General features: G+C 34.4%; 1 protein-coding gene across 6 annotated transcripts in view; it reads left to right on the top strand.

Annotated features, from left to right (window-relative positions):
- The window catches only part of FRYL (FRY like transcription coactivator), a 276,010-nt gene that overhangs the window by 157,647 nt on the left and 97,144 nt on the right, over positions 1-21,219 (top strand). For 5 of the 6 annotated variants that reach the window (XM_063663634.1, XM_054486860.1, XM_054486854.2 and 2 more), the window contains 9 exons: positions 6,085-6,164; positions 6,841-6,921; positions 9,300-9,468; positions 10,063-10,155; positions 12,500-12,598; positions 13,771-13,872; positions 17,016-17,060; positions 19,913-20,016; positions 20,215-20,323. In XM_063663634.1, coding sequence (XP_063519704.1) covers positions 6,085-6,164; positions 6,841-6,921; positions 9,300-9,468; positions 10,063-10,155; positions 12,500-12,598; positions 13,771-13,872; positions 17,016-17,060; positions 19,913-20,016; positions 20,215-20,323 — 882 coding nt within the window. The remainder of the gene's footprint in view (positions 1-6,084; positions 6,165-6,840; positions 6,922-9,299; positions 9,469-10,062; positions 10,156-12,499; positions 12,599-13,770; positions 13,873-17,015; positions 17,061-19,912; positions 20,017-20,214; positions 20,324-21,219) is intronic. The other variant, XM_063663636.1, reaches the window with a different exon arrangement.

Here is a 21,219-nt window from a genome sequence, read left to right as displayed (position 1 = left end):
CTTGCTTTGTAACTTTGGGCAAGTTATTATCCCTGACTCTTCCTTCCTCTATAAAAATGTATAATATCATTTTTGTAGAATCATAAGAATTAGATATAATAATGCCTGATGCATGGAAAGTCCTCAATACATATTATCTATTATTTTCACTTTACAGGTGAAGAAATGTTCTTAATTGTAGTGATATGCTGAAGATTATAAAGCAAATTCATTTATTTTACTCCAAATTTTCTCTTTAATGATAAAAATAAACTTAATTCTCATTGGTAAAATATGTGATACATTAGGTGAAATGGCCAGTATTTTTTTTTTTATTATTGTACTTTAAGTGCTGGGGTACCTGTGCAGCACATGCAGGTTTGTTACATAGGTATACACATGGCATGATGGTTTGCTGCACCCATCAACCCGTCAGCTACATTAGGTATTTCTTCTAATGCTGTCCCTCCCCTAGCTCCCCACCCCCTGACAGGCCCCAGTGTGTGATGTTCCCCTCCCTGTGTCCATGTGTTCTCATTGTTCAACTCCCGTTTATGAGTGAGAACATGCAGTGTTTGGTTTTCTGTTCTTGTGTTAGTTTGCTGAGAATGATGGTTTCCAGCTTCATCCATGTCCCTGCAAAGGACATGAACTCATCCTTTTTTATGGCTGCAAAGTATTCCATGGTGTATATGTGCCACATTTTCTTTCTCCAGTTTATCATTGATGGGCTTTTGGGTTGGTTCCAAGTCTTTGCTTTTGTGAATAGTGGGAATGGCCAGTATTTTATAAAATTGAATGAAAGTTTTTATTGTAACAAGTTAGCCGAAGAGCTAATGTAAATATGATGAAATTAAGTAGTGGGATTCACCTTGGAAACAAAATTAATTCCAGATAATAGAGAACTAATTTTGCTTTTCTAAAAAAGTCATTAGAATAAATTTAGGGTAATGCCCAACTAAAATAGTATGTTTGTACCAAAGGGCTTAGATCCATGATAAAAGCATGTTTAAACAGCAATATCACATTTATAAAGTTTGAAGCAATACTCTTTTTAATATTGAATTTTAGTCATATGTTCATTCTTTAAAACAAGAAGTTGAGAAACCTAGTTTGTGAGCCATTTCAAGCTCTTGGCTTGGTTTTATTCATATTATTGTGAAGTATCAGAAGGTGGTGATATCTTTTATGTATACGGAGTAGATTATTTGCATTTTCAGACTTAATAGCATTTTAGATATTGATGAGCAGTCCCAAAGGTCCACATGGGAGGTGATTTGTCATTCTGCTATCGTGTGATGTTTACACTCCTTGGTGCTGAGAATTGGTCATTTAGCTAATGAATGGGCTAGTCCAACTTCACACTATCTTAAGCTAGTCTTTTGTTCTTTACTTTCATAATGTGATAAAAGCATTAAATTTTTGGCAGTGGTAGTGGAAATAGCCTTGAAATAAACCTGAGTATTTGTTATTATAGTTTCTTTTCTTTTTTCTTTTTTTTTTTTGAGATGGAGTCTCACTCCGTTGCCCAGGATGGAGTGCAATGGCGCAATCTTGGCTCATTGCAACCTCCGCCTCCCTGATTCAAGCAGTTCTCCTGCCTCAGCCTCCCGAGAAGCTGCGGCTACAGGTGCACGCCACTAAGCCTGGCTAATTTTTGTATTTTTAGAAGAGATGGGGTTTCACCATGTTGGTCAGGCTAGTCTCAAACTCCTGACCTCAGGTGATCCGCTTGCCTCGGCCTCCCAAAGTGCAGGGATTACAGGCGTGAGCCATTGCACCCAGCCTGTTACTGTAGTTTCTACTAGATTTTCTTGCATATTGAAGTAGAATTAGAGCCGCTTCTAAAATCACACTGATGACAAGATCTTAGAAATTCTTGATGCTAAATAAAGATGGAGATATTACTCCATGAAAGTAGAATGTTTTCTTTGTCACCCAAAATGAGATTCTTTTCTCTTTCTTCTTTGGAAATTCAGTTTGAGAATTTTTTTTTTTAACTACTGAAAATAAGGGGAGAAATAGGGACTTTGAGGATGTCTGTGTTCTGATAATGTTCATTCTTAAAGTAAAATTTTTAGAACTTATGTTATGTATTTTTTATCACACCTCGAACTCTGTCTCAGCAGAACTTATATATTTTTAATTAAAATTAAAGATAAGATGTATTTCTTCTTTTACTTCTCTGTGTTTCTCTTTCTTTCCTGGCAGTAATATGGGAAGACCAAAGTTTTCTGCTGATTCGTTTTATTTATTCAAATGCCTTTTTTTTTTGGATGGAGTCACTCTCTGTCGCCCATGCAGGAGTACAGTGGCACAATTTCAGCTCATTGCAACCTCCACCTCTTGGGTTTAAGCAATTCTCCTGCCTCAGCCTCCCGAGTAGCTGGGATTACAGGCACGTGCTACCACGCCCAGCTAATTTTTATATTTTTAGTGGAGACGAAGTTTCACCATGTTGGCCAGGCTGGTCTGGAACTCCTGACCTCGGATGATCCACCCGCCTCAGCCTCCCAGAGTGTTGGGATTACAGGCGTGAGCCACCGTGCCCAGCCTCAAATGCATTTTCATATATCAGAATCTAGGGACATAGTATATTCTAGAGAAGTACACAGCAACCTCTGAATTTCATTTCCCTCATCTGTAAAGTAGGAGGTATACCTGTGTCTTGTAAGACTGTTACAAGTGTTATAAACATAGAAAATGTTGATGGTGGTAGTAGGGTGGCAACAAAGAGCACATAGCATGGCTGAGTGTTGTCGCTAGCTGTCATTGTTAAACTTCAGTCATAACTGAAGCAAATATAGTAGTCTGCCTTTATTCTCAGGGGATATGTTCCAGCACTCCTAGTTGGTGCCTGAAATTATGGATAATATCAAACCCTGTATATACAGGTTGAGCATCCCTAATCTGAAATGTCCCCAAATCCAAAGCTTTTTGAGCACCAACATGACACTACAAGTGGAAAATTATACACCTGACCTCATGTGATGGGTTGCAGTCAAACACAGTCAAAACTTTGTTTCATGCACAAAATTATTTAACATATTTTATAAAATTACCTTCAAGCTGTGTGTATAAGGTGTATATGAAACAAACACATTTTGTGATTAGATTTGGATCTTATCTCCAAGATAGTTCATTATGTATATGTGAATATTCCAGAATTTAAGAAAATCAGAAATCCAAAACAGTTCTGGTCCCAAGCATTTCAGATAGGGGATACTAAGCCTGTATTATGTTTCTTCATATACATACATACTCATAATAAAGTTTAATTCATAAACCAGGCACAGCAAAAGATTTACAACAATAACTAATAATAAAATAGAACAGTTGGCCGGGTGCGGTGGCTAACGCCTATAATCCCAGCACTTTGGGAGGCCAAGGCAGGTGGATCACGAGGTCAGGAGATTGAGACCATCTTGGTTAACATGGTGAAACCCCATCTCTACTAAAAATACAAAAAAAAAAAAATTAGCCAGGCGTGGTGGTGGGCACCTGTAGTCCCAGCTACTCGGGAGGCTGAGGCAGGAGAATGGCATGAACCCAAGAGGTGGAGCTTGCAGTGAGCAGAGATCACGCCACTGCACTCTATCCAGCCTGGGCGACAGAGCAAGACTGTCTCAAAAAATAAATAAATAAAAATAGAACAGTTATAACAATATACTGTAATAAAACTGTATGCATGTGGTGTCACACACACACACACACACACACACACACACACACACACACACAGTCTTAGTATTTTCAAACCATGGTTGACCTTGGGTAAACCACAGGAAGCAAAACCGTAGATACACAAGAATTACTGTATAGGGGAGGAAAAAACTTTTTGCTCTGACTTCTTGGATTTAGCGCCTGGGGCTCTACAAACTGAACTGACAAGAGAAAGATTACCAGGGTCAAAAGGTTTATTACGAATGCACATGGAAGCCTCGAAGAAAATATGCAAAGATCCAAGAATTAATACACTTTTTTTTTTTTCCCCAAAGATTCAGGTACAGACTGGAATATATACCATTTTAACAGAGAGTGATAAGTTGTAGAGTAGTGACAAGACAAAGGAAAAAGGTTTGGGCTTCTAAGAAACAATAAAATTGTGGGAAGGTAAATATATGCGGAAAACTAATGGAATGTAATGGTTGTTTAGTAAGGATTGTAGAGGAAACTTTTCCTGCATCTGCTCTTTCTCAATTGCCTTTAGCTCAAAATAATCTGCATGCCAAATAATATATTGTGGGGTGACATAGCTGATCTCCTTCACTAGATTGTATGCTGCTTTGCAACAATATATACAAAACCTCACTTTTTTATATTCTCTCTACTATTTGGTATTTTCAGACTTAATTTTTTTCCCATCAAATAGGTATAAAATGATATCTTGAAGATTTTCATTCTCCTTATGATTAGTGAAATCAAGTATCTCTTTGTCAAAGCACAAAACCAGAAAATTAGAAAATATTACTCAAAATTATTTCACATAAATATATAAAAATACAGTTACTTCAAATTGTTTTATAGATTCGTTGCAGCTCTAATAAAAATCCTAACAGTTTTTATAGAACTTGAAAAGGTGACTCTAAATGGAATACGGAAGAACAATGGGCCAAGAATAGCCAAGCTATCTCTGAAGAAAAGTAAGGAGAGGACCTGCACTACTAGATATGAGAACTTATTATTAAGCTTTAGTAATTAATAAGGTGGTATGATTTTGGTATAGACACATACAAATTGATTGATAGAACAAAATGGAGAGCTCAAAAATAGACCCACACAGTCAGGGCCTTCATATCTGTGAGTTCTATATCCATGGATTCAGCCAACCTTGGATCAAAAATATAAAAATACCCCATAAATATATACACCTGGTAGGTACACACGAAAATTAAAAATTAAAACAATATATATAAATAACAATACAATAATAAAAAATAATAGAAAATACAGTATAACAACTATTTATGTAACATTTACATTGTGTTACATACTATAAGTAATCTAGATAGAGATGATTTAAAGTGTATAGGAGGATGTACATAGTGTTATATGCAAATACTACACCATTTTATATCAGGAACTTGAGCGTCTGCAGATTTTGGTATCACAGGGGGTCCTGGAACCAATGCACCGTATATACTGAAGGATGACTTTGTAGAACTAGAATATGTGTTAGCAATGACTTGTAAACTCTTTAACCCAGCAGTTCCTTCTTTCAGAGTCTTTCCTGTGGAACTCTACAAGTATATAATGTTAAATGCACAAGATGTTTATTGTAGTACTACTTGAATATTGAAAATCTGGATTGAAATGTTCATTAATAGGGGGCTCCTCAAATTGTGATATATACATATTGAGTATTTTGTGGTTGTTAGAAAGTATAAGGAGGAGCTCTAAATACTGACATGGAAAGATACATTATTCGGTTAAGTAAAACTAAGGAATGCACGCATGCATGTGAGGATGTGTAGGAAAAAGTCTGGAAGGATGTACATGAAGTTGTTAATAGTGATTATATGTGGTGGAGGAGTAGGGCTTTTATTACTGGTTTAAATTTTTAAAATTTGTTTTACATAATAGGAACTAGCATATACTTTTTTAGAGTTGAAATGAGGATATTTAAATGTCAGGTTTTTAATAATAAGTCTGTAAATAGTTTAAGATTGTCAGAAAAGATAGTGTCCCTTGTGACCATTTTCATGATAGTTCGAAATTGGGCTATATGAAATGTAGGGCTGACTCATTACAAAGGTGCTTTTCTGTAAGTATTACAGGGAGGTGTACATGTCTTTTTAGTTTTCTGACAGTAACTATTAAGCAGTAATAACAGTAACAACTATTGCTTTTCCCACTGCATAGTCCATAGTTTAGTGATTTGTGATTATGAAGCTAATATTCTTAAATTTAGAGCTTGTGAAATTTGATGAGTAACCAAATTCTTAGAGAAAACGAGATTCTCAGAAAAAAGGAAGATTGACAGATTAGTAATAATCCCATGAAAATTAAGATTGATTATTGATTTAATTAGTTGAATTGATGAGAATACTCATAAAAAACCAATAATTTAACTCTTACTTACTTGATAATTTTTTTAAATTCTAGATTCCTGTTCATCCTGTACCTGATCCCTTAGTTCATGAAGTTCTAAACTTAGCTTTTAAGCACTTTAAACATAAGGAAGGGTAAGTAAAATACTAACTTGGGATTGTTGCCTTTTTTTGCAATCCAGGTCTAGACTGTTTTAATTCTTATTGATCATTTGTTTGAGAGTTCAAGGCAATTCTTATCTTCCTTTTTTTTTTTTTTTTTCTTGAGGCAAGATCTCACTTTCATGCAGCCTGGAGTGCAGAGATGCAGTCATGGCTCACTGCAGCCTTGACCTCCTGGGCTCAAGTGATCCTCCCAACTCAGCCTCCTGAGTAGCTAGGACCGCAGGTGCACGCCACCACACTCAGCTAATTTTTGTATTTTTTGTAGAAACAGAGTTTTGCCATGTTGCCCAGGCTGGACTTGAACCCCTGGGCTCCAAGCAATCCACCCGCCTTGGCCTCCCAAAATGCTGGGATTATAGGTGTGAGCCACTTCACCCAGCCCCCATTTCTTTTAAATCCACAAAAAATGCTGATAAGAAAGATTTTGTACAAATAATTCTTGGTACTACAGATTGGATACGTAAGAATCAGAAGGTTAAATATAGTAAAATTGAAGATAGAATAAAATTAGTACTGCTTTTATCGTATAAATGAATATTCAGAGAAAATTATACAATACTCTGATAAGGAATTTTCAAATGTATTAGGAAAGAGAGTTTGTAGAAAAATTTAATGAAATGTTATGTTTGTTCTCTTGTTATTTTAGATATTCAGGAACCAACACTGGGAATGTGCATATTATTGCTGATTTATATGCAGAGGTGATAGGGGTTCTTGCCCAATCAAAGTAAGTTTTGTGAATCACCCATTTAGATTTTCTTTGCATTTTAGAATGCTTCATTACCAATGAATACAATAGATACTGATAGTTCTAAATCCACCATTTTCATCATAGCACTAAGTCAGCTCCACGTTTTATTACTTTACTGCTCTGTTTCTCAGAAGCTCTTTAACACTCATACATCAATTTCACCACTTGTTTTAATTTTATTTGGGGTTTTCTATAAATGTCTGAATCGAACAAATCAGAAATTGTCAACCATATTTAGGACACTATCTTTTTCCCTATTTTTAACAATTCTGTTAGAATCTTTTTAAAGAACTCTTTACAGAGCTAATAATTATTTTCCAAGTGAGAACTTTTATTCCTCAGCAATGCAGTGTTTTCTAATCATATTTGTTTTAATGCTAAACAGAGTTTGAATTGGTAAGACACACCAAAAAGGAAAGATGAAAGATACTAGATTACCCAATTAAAACTGTTAATTCATTAGGAGTTATACACATTGAGTTGTACTGAACCATCACTTTAGAAAACAGCAAAATATGTTTGTTATTAGCAACTTGTGGTTACTGTAACAATTATGGAAGATTTTGGATTTCCTTTGTTACTACTGGGAAATTTATAAGGAAAAAAGTATCAAATTATATTTTCTTAGATGTGTTTTAAAGAGTCTTTGGCCCTGAAATCATCATATAATAAACAACCTTTCTAAATTCTAAGAAGGCAAGTACAATTATTGTTAATGTTTAAGTAGTTTGCATTTTAATATTAAGTGAAATATTTTATTTAGCATATTTTTAAATTTTTTAGTATACTAGGAACCCTTGTATAGCAAATGCTATAGAACTTAGAACATGGTTTGAGTATTTTAAACGATTTAGATATAGATGATAATTTTTTAATACCTTATGGTTCGAGTATTTTAAATGATTTAGACATCAACAATAATATCTTAATATCTCGCATGTAATTAAGTTGACACAAAAACATAGATATGAGCAGTGATGTATTTCTCTTTATGACAGTTTGTTTATGTTATTTTTATTTTTGTCAAAACTGAGTTTCTGTCTCAGGAATATAGACCAGAAATTCTAAATAATATATTAGCAAGTTGGATCCAGGAGAACACTCCATCATGGCTAAGTTAACACTAGATGGCAAGGATAGTAGGTCCAAACAGCCAGTAAATGTATGAAATGGTACTCAGCCTCACCTGCTAGTTGTAGGAGAAATGCCACTTTAGAGCAATACTAAGATGTTTTCTGCTCATGCATGTAATAAGCATGGGAGAAAACGTGAAAGGATCCACTTTGAGTTAGGCTGATAGCACCTAACGGGGCAGGTGGTGGGGTTCAGTGGGAGTGGGGAAGAGAAAGAGATAAAGGCTGGGGGTATATTTGAATCTTGGTGTATGTGTTTTCTTGGTTTGTAGTGACTAATAATTTTTATAAGTAGTTTAACAAAAGGAAAAAATCCTTAGATTCTAATATTTCAATGGAAAGACTTTATCCCTTTTACAAAAATTTTCTTAATGAAGTGCTAAAGAATACAGTCATGAAAAATGGTATCTTATTCTCCAAGATTAAAATCAAAATAGATGTTATATTTCAGTCATGTATCCGTATTTTGTTAATTTTTTTTTGTTCTTCTCACTGTAGTCAGTGACTACTGGAAAGCATGTTTTGAGGTTATTTTAACTTTAAGGAACTGGTTTCCCCAAATAACATTATCAGTAAAATCTTTAGTTGTTTCATAATATATAGGGGGGAAGGGGATAATTAAGTATTATTAATAAACTATTAGATGTCCTTTTCAAGTGTAAGTGAAGAAAAGCTGACTAGCTTTAGCAATTGTGATTTGAATCCAGGATGATGCTCACATTTCAAAAGCCTTTTGGCAGTGTAATGATGTATTGATTTTAAGTGATAATTAGTACTGTATGATTGATTCGCTTATCTCTGTGAACAAATTTATAGTCTCCAATATGCTCTCCATATAACTAATTGCAGACTTTATATAAAAAGAGCCTTAAAAGTTGGAGACACTGATTTACATGGTGGCATTTTGTGGGTTGGTTATTTGATATTATTTTATTATGGTTATTAATTAAATTGTAATGGTGGTGTCTTGGTAATATTATAGGAATAAAGAAATCCTATTATTTCTCCTTCAGAAACTTTTAATTTAATTTTAAAAGAAATGAACAGCAAATGTAGAGTAGCAATTTTTATTTTCCTCTGTGTGGCTTTCTGGCAATTGTAATGAAGGTAGAGAAAGGAGATGATATTTAGGTAGCATACCTTTTGATTTTTACCCTTAAATATCATGTGGAAATTAGTGTTTTTAATTCTAATCAAATGATGTCTCCACGTATATTAAAGGTTTCAGGCTGTAAGGAAGAAGTTTGTGACAGAATTAAAAGAACTGCGACAAAAGGAACAAAGCCCACATGTGGTACAAAGTGTCATCAGCTTAATAATGGGAATGAAATTTTTTCGAGTAAAAATGTATCCTGTAGAAGATTTTGAAGCATCATTTCAATTTATGCAGGTGATATACCTTCTAAATGACAGTAAATGGAGCAAGCCTAACAGTTCTTGCTCTTCATGACTTTTTAAAAGAAACAAAATATACGTAAATTAATGGCATCATTTTTAGTCTCTTATTCCATGTGTTGAGTTGTTGTAAGTGTAAATTAATTTTTTTTTTTCCTTGAGACAGAGTCTCACTTTGTTGCCCAGGCTGGAGTGCAGTGGCATGATCTCAGCTCACTGCAACCTCCACCTTCCTGATTGAAGCAATTCTCCTGCCTCAGCCACCCGAGTAGTTGGGATTACAGGCGCCTGCCACCAGGCCCAGCTAATTTTTTTTTTTTTTTTTCTTTAGTAGAGACGGGATTTCACCATGTTGGCCAGGCTGGTCTCCAACTCCTCACCTCAGGTGATCTGCCCGCCTCAGCCTCCCAAAGTGCTGGGATTACAGGTGTGAGCCACCGCACCCGGCCAACTTTGTTTTTTGACTTGAAGCTGCATTGACCTTAGTTTTTTGGTAAAATGGCAGAGTGTTCACAAAATGATGTGATATTACAAATTCTTTAACCTTTCCTCTTTTGTTAATCTAAGTATATACCTCTTTCCCTTTAAGGAATGTGCTCAGTATTTCTTAGAAGTGAAAGATAAAGATATAAAACATGCACTTGCTGGTTTATTTGTGGAGATTCTTATCCCTGTGGCTGCTGTAAGTATGTTTTTTATTTTCATACCATTTGTGTGTTATACAAGAACCTTATCAACCTTATACTTTTATTTTTTGTCCTAAAAATACTTACATGACAATAAGCTGTGGCCATGGGAGGGCTCGTCTTACTTGCTCCCTATTGCTCAGAGGTCTCTTCCTTTTGTTGATCCTACAGTGTTTTAGAGATCATTTCATGTATTTTGTTTTTTGGTTGTTACAGATGGTAGGGGAAATCCAGCTCCATCTTGGCTAGAAATGGAGATTAATTACATTCTTTTTGTTCAGATTTTATTCTAATTAAAATCTCAAAAATGAAGAAATGTTGAAAAATTGAACTGTTTTGGCTTTCATTTTTAAACATTGAATTCACTGACTTGTGACCTATGGGCTTATATGAATTGGTTTGTAGTATTCAGGTCCTACCTTTAGAGCATGTTTAGAAAATGTGAACAGAGAATTGTTTTAAAAGTTAAGAATTTAAAATATTAACGAGAGTGATTGACGTGTTTTTTTTAAACCTGTTTTGCATTGAAGATTTTTAAAAATGGGGACACACAAAACTCATAAATTAAAGGTTTGCAAGTGGCTTATTTGAGTTGCACAGCCCCCATTTCCTCCCACCCAGTTTTTAGCCATATGAATTGGGCTCATTTTATAAAAAAGAAAACAGGCTATCATGTATAAGTCATGTCAGTTTTAGTCTTTTACTAGACATGCGCTTTGATTTCTTTTCCTGTAAGTTGTTTGAATTACTGTTTATCCCTTCCAAATGATCATTTGTACTTCACCCTTTGTTTGATCATCCTTTTTTTTTCTCCCAGATGGCTGAGATTAGGTTTTAGTTTTTAAGGCAGTTCATCAAAAGGAGTAGGTTGTAGGAAGAGAGGCAGTTGACAATGGTCCATTATCATCGTGTTGCCTGATTCTTTTATACCATATTTGCTTTTGTGTCCAGGTTTATTAGCCTGCTAGGGCAGCCGTAATAAAGTACTGCAAACTGGATAGCTTAACAACAGAAATGTATATTGTCTCATATTTATGGAGGCTAGAGTGTGAGATCAAAGTGCCAGCAGGTTGGTTCCTTCTAAGGGCTGTGAGGAGGAACCTGCTCCATGCCCCTTGCTTAGCCTCTCGTGTGCACTGAAAATCTTTTGTGTTTCTTGGCTTGTAGAAGCATGGTTCTGATACCTGCCTTCATTGTCACATGGCATTCTCCTTGAGTGTATGTCTGTGTCCAAATTTCCCCTTTTTAAAAGGACACCAGTCATGTGGATTAGGGTCTTCCCGATCCTAACTTAATTAATGTGATCTGCAATGACCTATTTCCTAATGAAGTCACCTTCTGATGTCTGTGGGGTTAGGACTTCAACATGAATTTTGGGCGGATAAGATTCAACCCATAATACTAGGCCTTTGTACATACAGCTTCTTCTGCCTGGAACATTCATGCCTCTCTAGTAACCTCCCTCCCCTCTTTCTCTGGCTGGCTTCTCTTTCTTTACTCATTTATGTATTGAGTGCTTTCTGTTTATCAGGTCTTTGTCTATGCACAAGGGAGCACAACAATGAGTATGATAGGAAAGACTCCCTAGTACCATAGATTTTAATTACTAGTGCAGAAAATAGAAAATAAACTAGTGTATAAAATAGGTAGTATGTCAGATTGTGGAGAGTAATATGAAGAAATGTAAACAGGGTAGGGGGCATAGGATTGCCAAAAGGGTGAGGGAGTTGAAATTTTTAAAAGAGTATGATTAGGGAAGACCACCACGTCGAAAGAGTTGGTAGCAATTGAGCAAAATCTAAAGGAATGAGACAGTAAGACTTCCTGTGTCTGTGGGAGGAGCTTCTCGGGCAGCAGGCCCCAGCGTAGACATCCTAAAGCAAGAAATTCTTTGATGCCTTCTAGGAACAGCAAGGAAGCGCCTAAGGCTAGGTCCCCATGCACATGGTCACAGGGTGGGAGATAAGGCCAGCAAGGTTAAATGGGAGGCTTTAGCACTATTTCTGTTAAGAGATGTTGAATGCAGCTTAGATGTTACTTCCTTGTTGAGTTTTTCCATAGGGGCCCCTTTTGAGTGCTCCAAGAGCACAGAGAATTTGCTCTCAGTGGACCTGTTATACTGTGTCCTCTTAGCCTGTATTCCCACTTTGTTCACTCAGGGCTGGGACTAGGTTTATCTTGTGTACTTAACATTTGGTCACTTGGCACATTGTAGTACTTCAGTGAGAGTCTCAGTGAATTATTAACCAATTTCAAACCTTACAGAAAGTTCTTGTAATCTTTGTATAGTTTAATCTAACATCTGTATCATTTTCTTTGTTTGCATTATCTTTTTACTAGGCTGTTAAAAATGAAGTGAATGTTCCCTGTTTGAAAAATTTTGTGGAGATGCTTTATCAGACTACTTTTGAACTGAGCTCGAGAAAGAAGCATTCATTGGTATTAAGAAACATTTCAAACCTTTTCATATTTAATTGGGATTTTTAGTAATTGATTTATGAATTCAGTGGAAATTTAAGAGAATGGTAAAATCTGAAATTGTAAAATCCCTGAAGTGCAATACAAGGGCAAGTTTTACATACATATTTTTTGCATTGCTCTATTTAAATGTTCTGTTCTTAATTTTACTAGCTCTGCATTTGTTGAGTTGTTCAGACTTCCTTCTAGGTAGTCATGCATTGCTTAATGATGGAAATATGTTCTAAGAAATGTATCGTTAGGCTATTTCATTGTGCAAACATCATTGAATGTACTTACACAAACCTAAATAGTATAGCCTACTACACACCTAGGCTATATGGTATAGCTTATTGCTCCCAGGCTACAAACCTGTACAGCATGTTACTGTACTGTGGGCAGTTGTAACAGAATAATAATTGTGTATCTAAACATGAGAAGGTACAGTAAAAATATGTTGTAACCTCAGGGGATCACTATCATAAAGTGATTTTAGCAGCTGTTTTCTGTCTAATTAACATCTTTTCTATTCAGAGATTAAAGGCATTTTTTTCTACCTGTCTATTTCACATAACTTTTACGTAGCTTGGAGAAAGTTTGGAGAATTGGTGAAATATTTGACCTTCGAAACTAGAGATACAGTTATAGTAAACATGGATGGTGCCAGGCATTGAACTAAGTACTTTGTACTTTTTTTTTTTGTCTTACTTTAAGCTTCACAACCCTATAAGATATTTGTGATTATTGTCCTCCACTTTATGTGTTTGGAAAGTGAGGCTTAGAGTACTTAATGTAGCCATCGTGAAGTTACACATTTGACAAACAGAAAGCTAACATTTTAATGCCATCTGTCATCTGATCCCAGGGACTAGTCATAACCACAAAATGGATGAGGGACTAATGGGTTGAGGGAGAACTAATAGCATATTCTAACTCAGAGAGGTATGATCAGTCAAGGAATTTTCCTCGTAGAAAGTTTACTCTTTATCTTTCTGTGTTAGATTATTCTGTGAGATTATATTTCTTATTACGAGTTGGAAAACTGCTTAAAAGATTTGTTTCCTTGCTTATGAGAATAAATGAAATGTAAAATTTAAAAGTCCAGTGCTTTTCGATGAAAAATGTTAATTCTGTCTTTTCCCCATCTCCTATAGGCTTTATATCCACTAATTACCTGCCTTTTATGTGTCAGTCAGAAACAATTTTTTTTAAATAACTGGCATATTTTCCTACAGAACTGTTTGTCACATTTAAAGGTAAGATGTAATCACACTTCTGATATGTAAATACTGACACATGCATATAAATTGAACAGTGCATAATGAAACTTTTGTTACTATTGGTATACTTGAATAGCAACACTTTGCCACATTCCTTTTCTTAAACCTACTGTATTTCTTCTATAGGGAATCATGTATAGATATGAGTAAACTTTTGATTGAAAATTTAGTTTGTCCTAATGAATGCAAAATTATTGTACATTTTTAGTGATATTTATATTATCTTAAATCTAGGAATATTTGTTAATTCTTTTAGAATTATAGAGTATTAATCTCACAAAACCTTCTAGATACTTATTTTGTCTTTTGAGAAAATCAGTAATGTTGGTTTAAGTCTGAGCAATATGAGAAAAAGCTTTGATAATACCACTAAAATCACATTTAAGTATGCCCAGCCATATCTAAAAGTTGGTACTGGATCTTCACAGATGTAAAAGCTCCTGAAGTGATTCTGACTTGAATGACAGGGTACTTGTCATTAACACTATTTGGCACATCCATATTCAGCCTCTCTTAGTCCTGAAAACAAAACTGTGAGAGATAGAAGGATCATTTTCTTCCCAGGATGCTCTGCTAGCAGGATCCTCTTTTTTTCTTTGGGTAGGAACACAATTCTGACAGTGTGGGAATATTCTTCAGCTGCATGTCATGCGAATGCTTGATTTGAATATTCTTTTGATATATACTTAGATGAGCCTATTTGAATATTTGCTTGCAAGTTATAGAAATATTGCAGACATGACATTCCATTTCCTGGTATGCCTCTAAGTTAGATTTGAGACTGAAAACCTTATACTTTGAAGATAATGGAACCAAGGCAGATAGAGTAAGTGACTTGTCTCTGGGTATGCAGCTCGCTGTGCTATTGTAGGAATAGGACTGGATCTTCTTTCATATTTCAGGAATGATCCACTGGATGTTATCCTGTACGTCTTTTTCATGATTTTATGTATAATTTTCAAAACTGCCTCAGTTTCTTAGGTATACGGAATATACACTACTTTGAGAAATGTTTTTGTCTATTTTCCTTCTAGATAGACATTGATATTACTCATGTTTGGATGAGAATTTATATACCTTCTTTGACTATTTATGAAAATTCCCAGGACCAAATCATACTGATTGAACTCTTTATGTCATGCAACCAGGAAATAAATTTTATTTAATTAATTACATTATGCTTGTTTCTGTTCTTATTTTTGGTAATTTGTACAGATATAGGGACCAAAAGAGAATTGATCATTTTCCTGGATAGTATGATTTTTCATACGTTCACTAAAATATTTTTAAGATATGCATTTAAATGTTTCTGGAAGACTGCTTTGTTTCATGACAGTTTATACTTTTCTGTTGCTTGTTGGAATTTTTATATATATACGTTTCACCTAACATATTTGCAATACTTCGCAGTACCTTAACTTTTTTTTGTCTTAAGGCTTTCATTTAAATGCTCTGTTTTCTTTGAACCCTTACCTCCTGTTAAATATTTCTGGCATATTGTTCATTTTCATTAATGGCTATGTCAATCTGCCAGGCTAAAGGAGATAAGAGCCACTTAGCATGAGTATTTGGAATATAATTGTCTTGGCCATTAACCCTTAACTTACATTAAGGCTCTATTCAGCAGAAATTTTATGAATTGGCTCCTGTTTATTAAGTCTTAGATAATGTGGCTGCTCTGCATAGTTTAGGTAAGGAGTTGAGCCTTGAAGGAAAAACTATGCTAGTTATCTGTTGTAACAGTTATTTATTTTATGTATAGGGAAAATTGATCCAAGATAAAGGCCTTACCTAAACTATTTTGAGATCCATTTAATCTCTTGATACTAAAAACCTAAACAATTTGCTTTTATTAGACCTATACCTTTTTTTTTTTTTTTTTTTTTTTTTTTTTGAGATGAAGTCTCGCTCTGTCACCCAGGCTGGAGTGCAGTGGAATGATCTCAGCTCACTGCAGCCTTCACCTCCTGGACTCAAGTGATTCTCCTACCTCACCCTACTGAGTAGCTGGGATTACAGGCATCTGCCACCACCCCTGGCTGATTTTTGTATTTTTAGTACAGACGGGGTTTCACCATATTGGCCAGGCTGGTCACAAACTCCTGACCTCAAGTTATTCACCCGCCTCAGCCTCCCAAAGTGCTGGAATTACAGGTGTGAACTGCTGTGTCCAGCCTAGACCCATACTTCTTATGACTGGTTTTTATTACTTTTTATTGGATGCTACATCCTCTAAGTACAGAATCTCATTTGATTTTTACTGTACATGAGGCCGAAAGAAGATAAACAAGTAACCCGTGTTTCGGGAGCCAGCATGGATTTGTGTCCATATTCACATAGTTCCATAGCTCGTGCTCTTCTAGTCCACCATGTTACTTCTGAATGTAGTATAAGGAATGTTGTTGGATATAAGCACTGAATATTTTAAGAAAACATGTTAGCAATAATTTGAGGATATTAAAAAGGCATTACTCTCTAGTCATAAGAATATGATGAATTTCAAGGCACTTTATGATATTGCACAGTTTTAAAAAATTACCATACTAGTTTTTAAAGTTGATGACCATGAAAAATGAGCTTTATCCCTATATGCCCATAAATAGCTTGTGACAGAGTGTCACGTTATTTTCATTGAAAAGTTAAATCTTTAATTTTTGTCCCAAACAGAATTTGGTAGTCTCCCATTCCCATATCTATATCAATTTAGGTGCTTGTGTGAAAAGTGATTTTAAAGTTTCTGGAGAATTATTAAGAGAGATAGGTGAGTAATAAGAGTAGATATCATAGAAAATAATTTGGAGATTTTTTTCAACAATCTGTACTTACATTCATTTAAAAATTTAAAGTTGAACTGAAATACAGTGCTTTAAGAAAAATTCTAAGAAAAATTAGGTAGTTAAAACTTTGTTTTCTCTTAGTTGGAATATTATAGGTGTATCTTACATGATGCCCAAATCGTGAGATTTTTTTTTCTGTTTCTGGCCACTGTCTTGGACATTTCAAATTTCTTCTAAATAGAGACCTTGGTGAAGAGCTGTCTTGTTTTGTGCTTATTTTCATCTAACATGCATGTGCTGCATCTCATGTTTATGTTTGCTGTCTCACATTGCTTTATTTAGATGCCATCTAACAACAGTATCAGAAAACAAATAGAAACACTCCAGGTGAGTTGTGTCAACATTACAAAGAAAAATACTGCTTTATTTCCTTTAAGTGTGGCATTTGTTTTTCCTTTTCCCATTGTTGCATTGCATGTCTAATGTATTTATTCCAACCTGCTTCTAGTATTTTAAGAGAACAGTAGCACACAGCAGAAACATTCTTCAGAAGGTTTAATATCAGTGTGGCCCCAAGAAGATGAATTTAAGAAATAAAACTGATACTGAATGCTGATTCTTCACCAAAATTCACAATTTTAAAATATTCTGTTTAACATACATTATCTAGCTGTTATAAATGAAAATGTTTTAAAAATTTCCAGTGAAATTAAGGAGACAGTAGCTTAGATTTTGAATATAGTTTGTTGTTGTTGTTTTTATTTCTAATTTTTGTGGGTACATAGTAGATGTGTATATATTTATGGGATACATGAGATGTTTTGATACCAGCATGCACTGTGAAGTAAGCACACCATGGAGAATGGGTATTCATCCCCTCAAGCATTTATCCTTTGAGTTACAAACAATCCAAGTATACTCTTTAAGTTAATGGAATACAGTATTGACAAATTAATTTTTAAAACTTTATCCTATTGATTTGGGTTTGTTTTTTGTTGTTTTAATTTTTTCAGAGAGAGGGTCTTACTAGCCCAGGCTAGACTCCAATTCCTGGGTTCAAGCTGAGACTGCAGGCATGCACCACCATGCCTGGCTTTACTGGTTTTGGTTTTAAACAAATCATTTTTTTAGTTCACAGTAGAAAAAAAGAGAAGAAACATTAAAATGATTGTTGCCAAAGACTATATTTGACTGACATACCAAAATTTTGTTTTATATTAAATTCATTAGATTTTTATTTGTGTAATTGTTCAAATTAGATTGAATATCTTTGTTTAAAGCTCAGTTAAATTTAGGATGATTTTATTATTCAGACATATAGCAGCATTGTAGCAGCTGAAAAAATAATAATTGATTTTTATCACTTCTCACTTTGCCTTTTTGGTCATTGTGTGAATGCCAGCTTTGTTTGAAAATCAAGTTTTTTCATGCCAGATACCTCATCACTTAAGATAATCCAAATACTTTTATATTTAATCATTCATATGAGAACAGTTTTTATGTAGAATAGGACTTAAATATTTTTAATGTATAATTTTTAATAATATTTTGAAAATACAATTTAACAATATGAAAGTGTTATTTCGTGTGTACCTAAAAACTAATGGGACTTATTTAAGACTTTATTTTTTTTAGAGCAGTTTTAGGTTCACAGTAAAATTGAGAGGAGGGTACCGAGATTTCCTGTGGGTAAATTTTCCTACCCACACTCATACCTAGCTTCCCCCATAATCAGCATCCCCCTTCAGAGTGATACATTTGTTAAAACTGGTAAACATACATTGACACATCTTTATCACACAAAGCCCACAGCTTACATTGGAGTTTACTCTTGGTGTATTGTACATTCTATGGGTTTGGACAAATGTATAATGACATGTATCTACCATTATAGTATCATGCAGAGTATTTTCACTGCCCTAAAAATCCTTCATGCTTTGCCTATTCATCTCTCTCTACCTCCCTAACTCCTGGCTGAACTATTTTGACATCTGATATCTTATATTTAAATGGTAGAAAAGAAAATTATGTTTTCTCAAAGACATTACTACAAAATGCTTGGTTGTTATATTTGTAGTATACATTATATGTTACTTTAGTTACATTAGTAACAAACATAATTGGAAATTACTGGGGGAGTATATTTGAAATTTGGGATCATTATGGATCTGGCAGTGGAGAAGAGGGATTGATACTGAGAGTCTAATGAGCACAGTAACTGATCCTCCATTTTTAATTATATCAAGTCTTTATCCAAATAGATGTGCAAAAATCTAAAATGTAAATTCATAACAATCAGTACATCCTAAAACTAATCAACGGATGTATAAAGAGTTTCTCCGTAAAAAAAGGAGTTTATTAGCTACATTTCAAAATTTACAATTAAATCTCATTGCTTTATTGGTCATTTGAGAACTTTATTTTTTATAACAGCTAGAATGAAGAAGAAGTTTGCTCATCAAATTGTAATTGAAATGGAATAACTGATTCTAAATAATAATAATTTAAATAATGTCCTTATTCTAAATAAAAATTATAACACTTAATAGTCAATGAACATTTAATACATGCCAGATACTGTTCCAAGTGCTTTACAGATATTAACTTTACCTCTGAGATAGGTACCATATGTTCTCCATTTTAGAGATGAGGAAATTGTGACTCAGAATAATATGACAATGCCCAAGGATGGAGCTTGGATTTAGTCCCTGTTTTTCCCAGTTTTAGAGTCCACGCTCGTAACTCCCTATTCACTCATAAGGATATACACTTCATAATATTTTGCATTATTTTGTAAATGCAAATGACTGTAATACCATTTGGTGTTCTGAATTTTAACTATATATGGGCTACAAATGAATTCTGCCAAAAATGAGTGATCCTTTTTCAGTGATTATGTCAGTATTGGAGTGTGAACTGTTCATCATCAAGTAAGTTTGTGTGTATAATTTTAGAATTCTTAGAAATACTAGTATAATTTTATCTAATAAGTAAAATTTAGTAAATAAAATTTTAGTATTTGCTTTTGAAAGTATAAGAAAGGGCTCAATTTCCAAATTTATGGTTACTTTTGAGCCATATATTTACCCTATACCAAATATGTACCTGGGTATTTAAACCTATTTTAGACTGAATACAAAAAAGATCGGCTTTTAGTTGTTGACAGAGAATATGTTTGCTGTTAAGTGATTGCAAGTATTTTAATAAGTTTATTTTTATTCTCTTTTGTTTTAAAACAGAATAAAGATCCAAAAATGTCTCGAGTTGCACTGGAGTCTTTGTATAGATTATTGTGGGTTTATGTAATTAGAATAAAATGTGAAAGCAACACTGTAACTCAAAGGTGAGTATCTTTGGTTTAAAGTGCATTAAAAATAAATTCTTGTTTTTAAAAAAACACACTATTGGGAATTTTAGTAACCATTATACTTTGTGGATGGAATATGAATTCTGTCAATATATTATGAAGAATAGGAAGAATTTTTTGTTAATATGCTGTTGATATTATGATCTCGTTATGACTAGATCTTTTTCCCTGTAGTCGTCTTATGAGCATAGTGTCAGCACTTTTTCCAAAAGGCTCACGAAGTGTGGTTCCTCGTGACACACCTCTCAATATATTTGTGAAGATTATTCAGTTCATTGCTCAGGTGAGTGCTTCACCTCATAGTATGTATGTATATAAATTGTTAGAGTAATCTATTGTAATCACTTGGAGCTTTGAAATTTTTTATGCATCTAAAAACATAGTAACACAACATTGAATAAGTTTATTTCATTAATCTACACACTTGTAGATGGAAAGAAGACCCACAGGTGGAAGCACTTTTAATTGAAGAGGGATAAACAACATATCTCATAATCCTAATGTTAGTGCATTTACTAATTACCTTCTCAGTATCTTGAAGAATTTCTTAGAAAATTATTTTCATAGTCTACATTAATCTAGATTCTTAGGTACTGATAATACATTCCACTGTAGCTAGTTAAACCCAAAGGGATCTCAAAAGGAACATAGATAGCTCAAAGAATTTATAGTAGGACTGAAGAAATGAATTCTAGTCTGAACGACAAAGAGGAAGCTGCTACCTTGGCCAAAATAAAACAGCCGCCAGACAAGGAAGTCACCACATGTGGGTATGCTTCAGAATCATGCTGCGTCTGCTATGGTCCTCACCAGTAAAATAGATTCATTTCTCCCTGTCTTCCTCCTCCTCTTTACATATCCCAGTTCCCAAAGAGACTCACATGAGTGTATCACTTGGCAGGGTTTAAATTATATCCTCAAGCTTTTTGTTATATGGGATCCTGGGAAGTACAAGTTTAGCTTTCTAGCCTCTGCAGTAAAGGAAGGATTATTAGAGGGGGATAAATGGGTGTTAATGAGCCAATACAAGGTTTTGGTCACATTTCCTTTTGGGACATCCATCTTGGAGAAACATAGGTAAGGTTACCTCCTCAACATGGGAAAATGCTGTGATTCCAGAATATTAATTGCATTCTCTTTCATCTGAAACTGTAACAATCTAGATGATCCATAATTCAG

This window comes from Pongo pygmaeus, chromosome 3 (assembly GCF_028885625.2).
Source record: "Pongo pygmaeus isolate AG05252 chromosome 3, NHGRI_mPonPyg2-v2.0_pri, whole genome shotgun sequence".
NCBI lineage: Eukaryota > Metazoa > Chordata > Mammalia > Primates > Hominidae > Pongo > Pongo pygmaeus.
The sequence above is the reverse complement of the archived record's forward strand: the minus strand, read 5'-3'. Positions and strand labels throughout refer to the sequence as shown.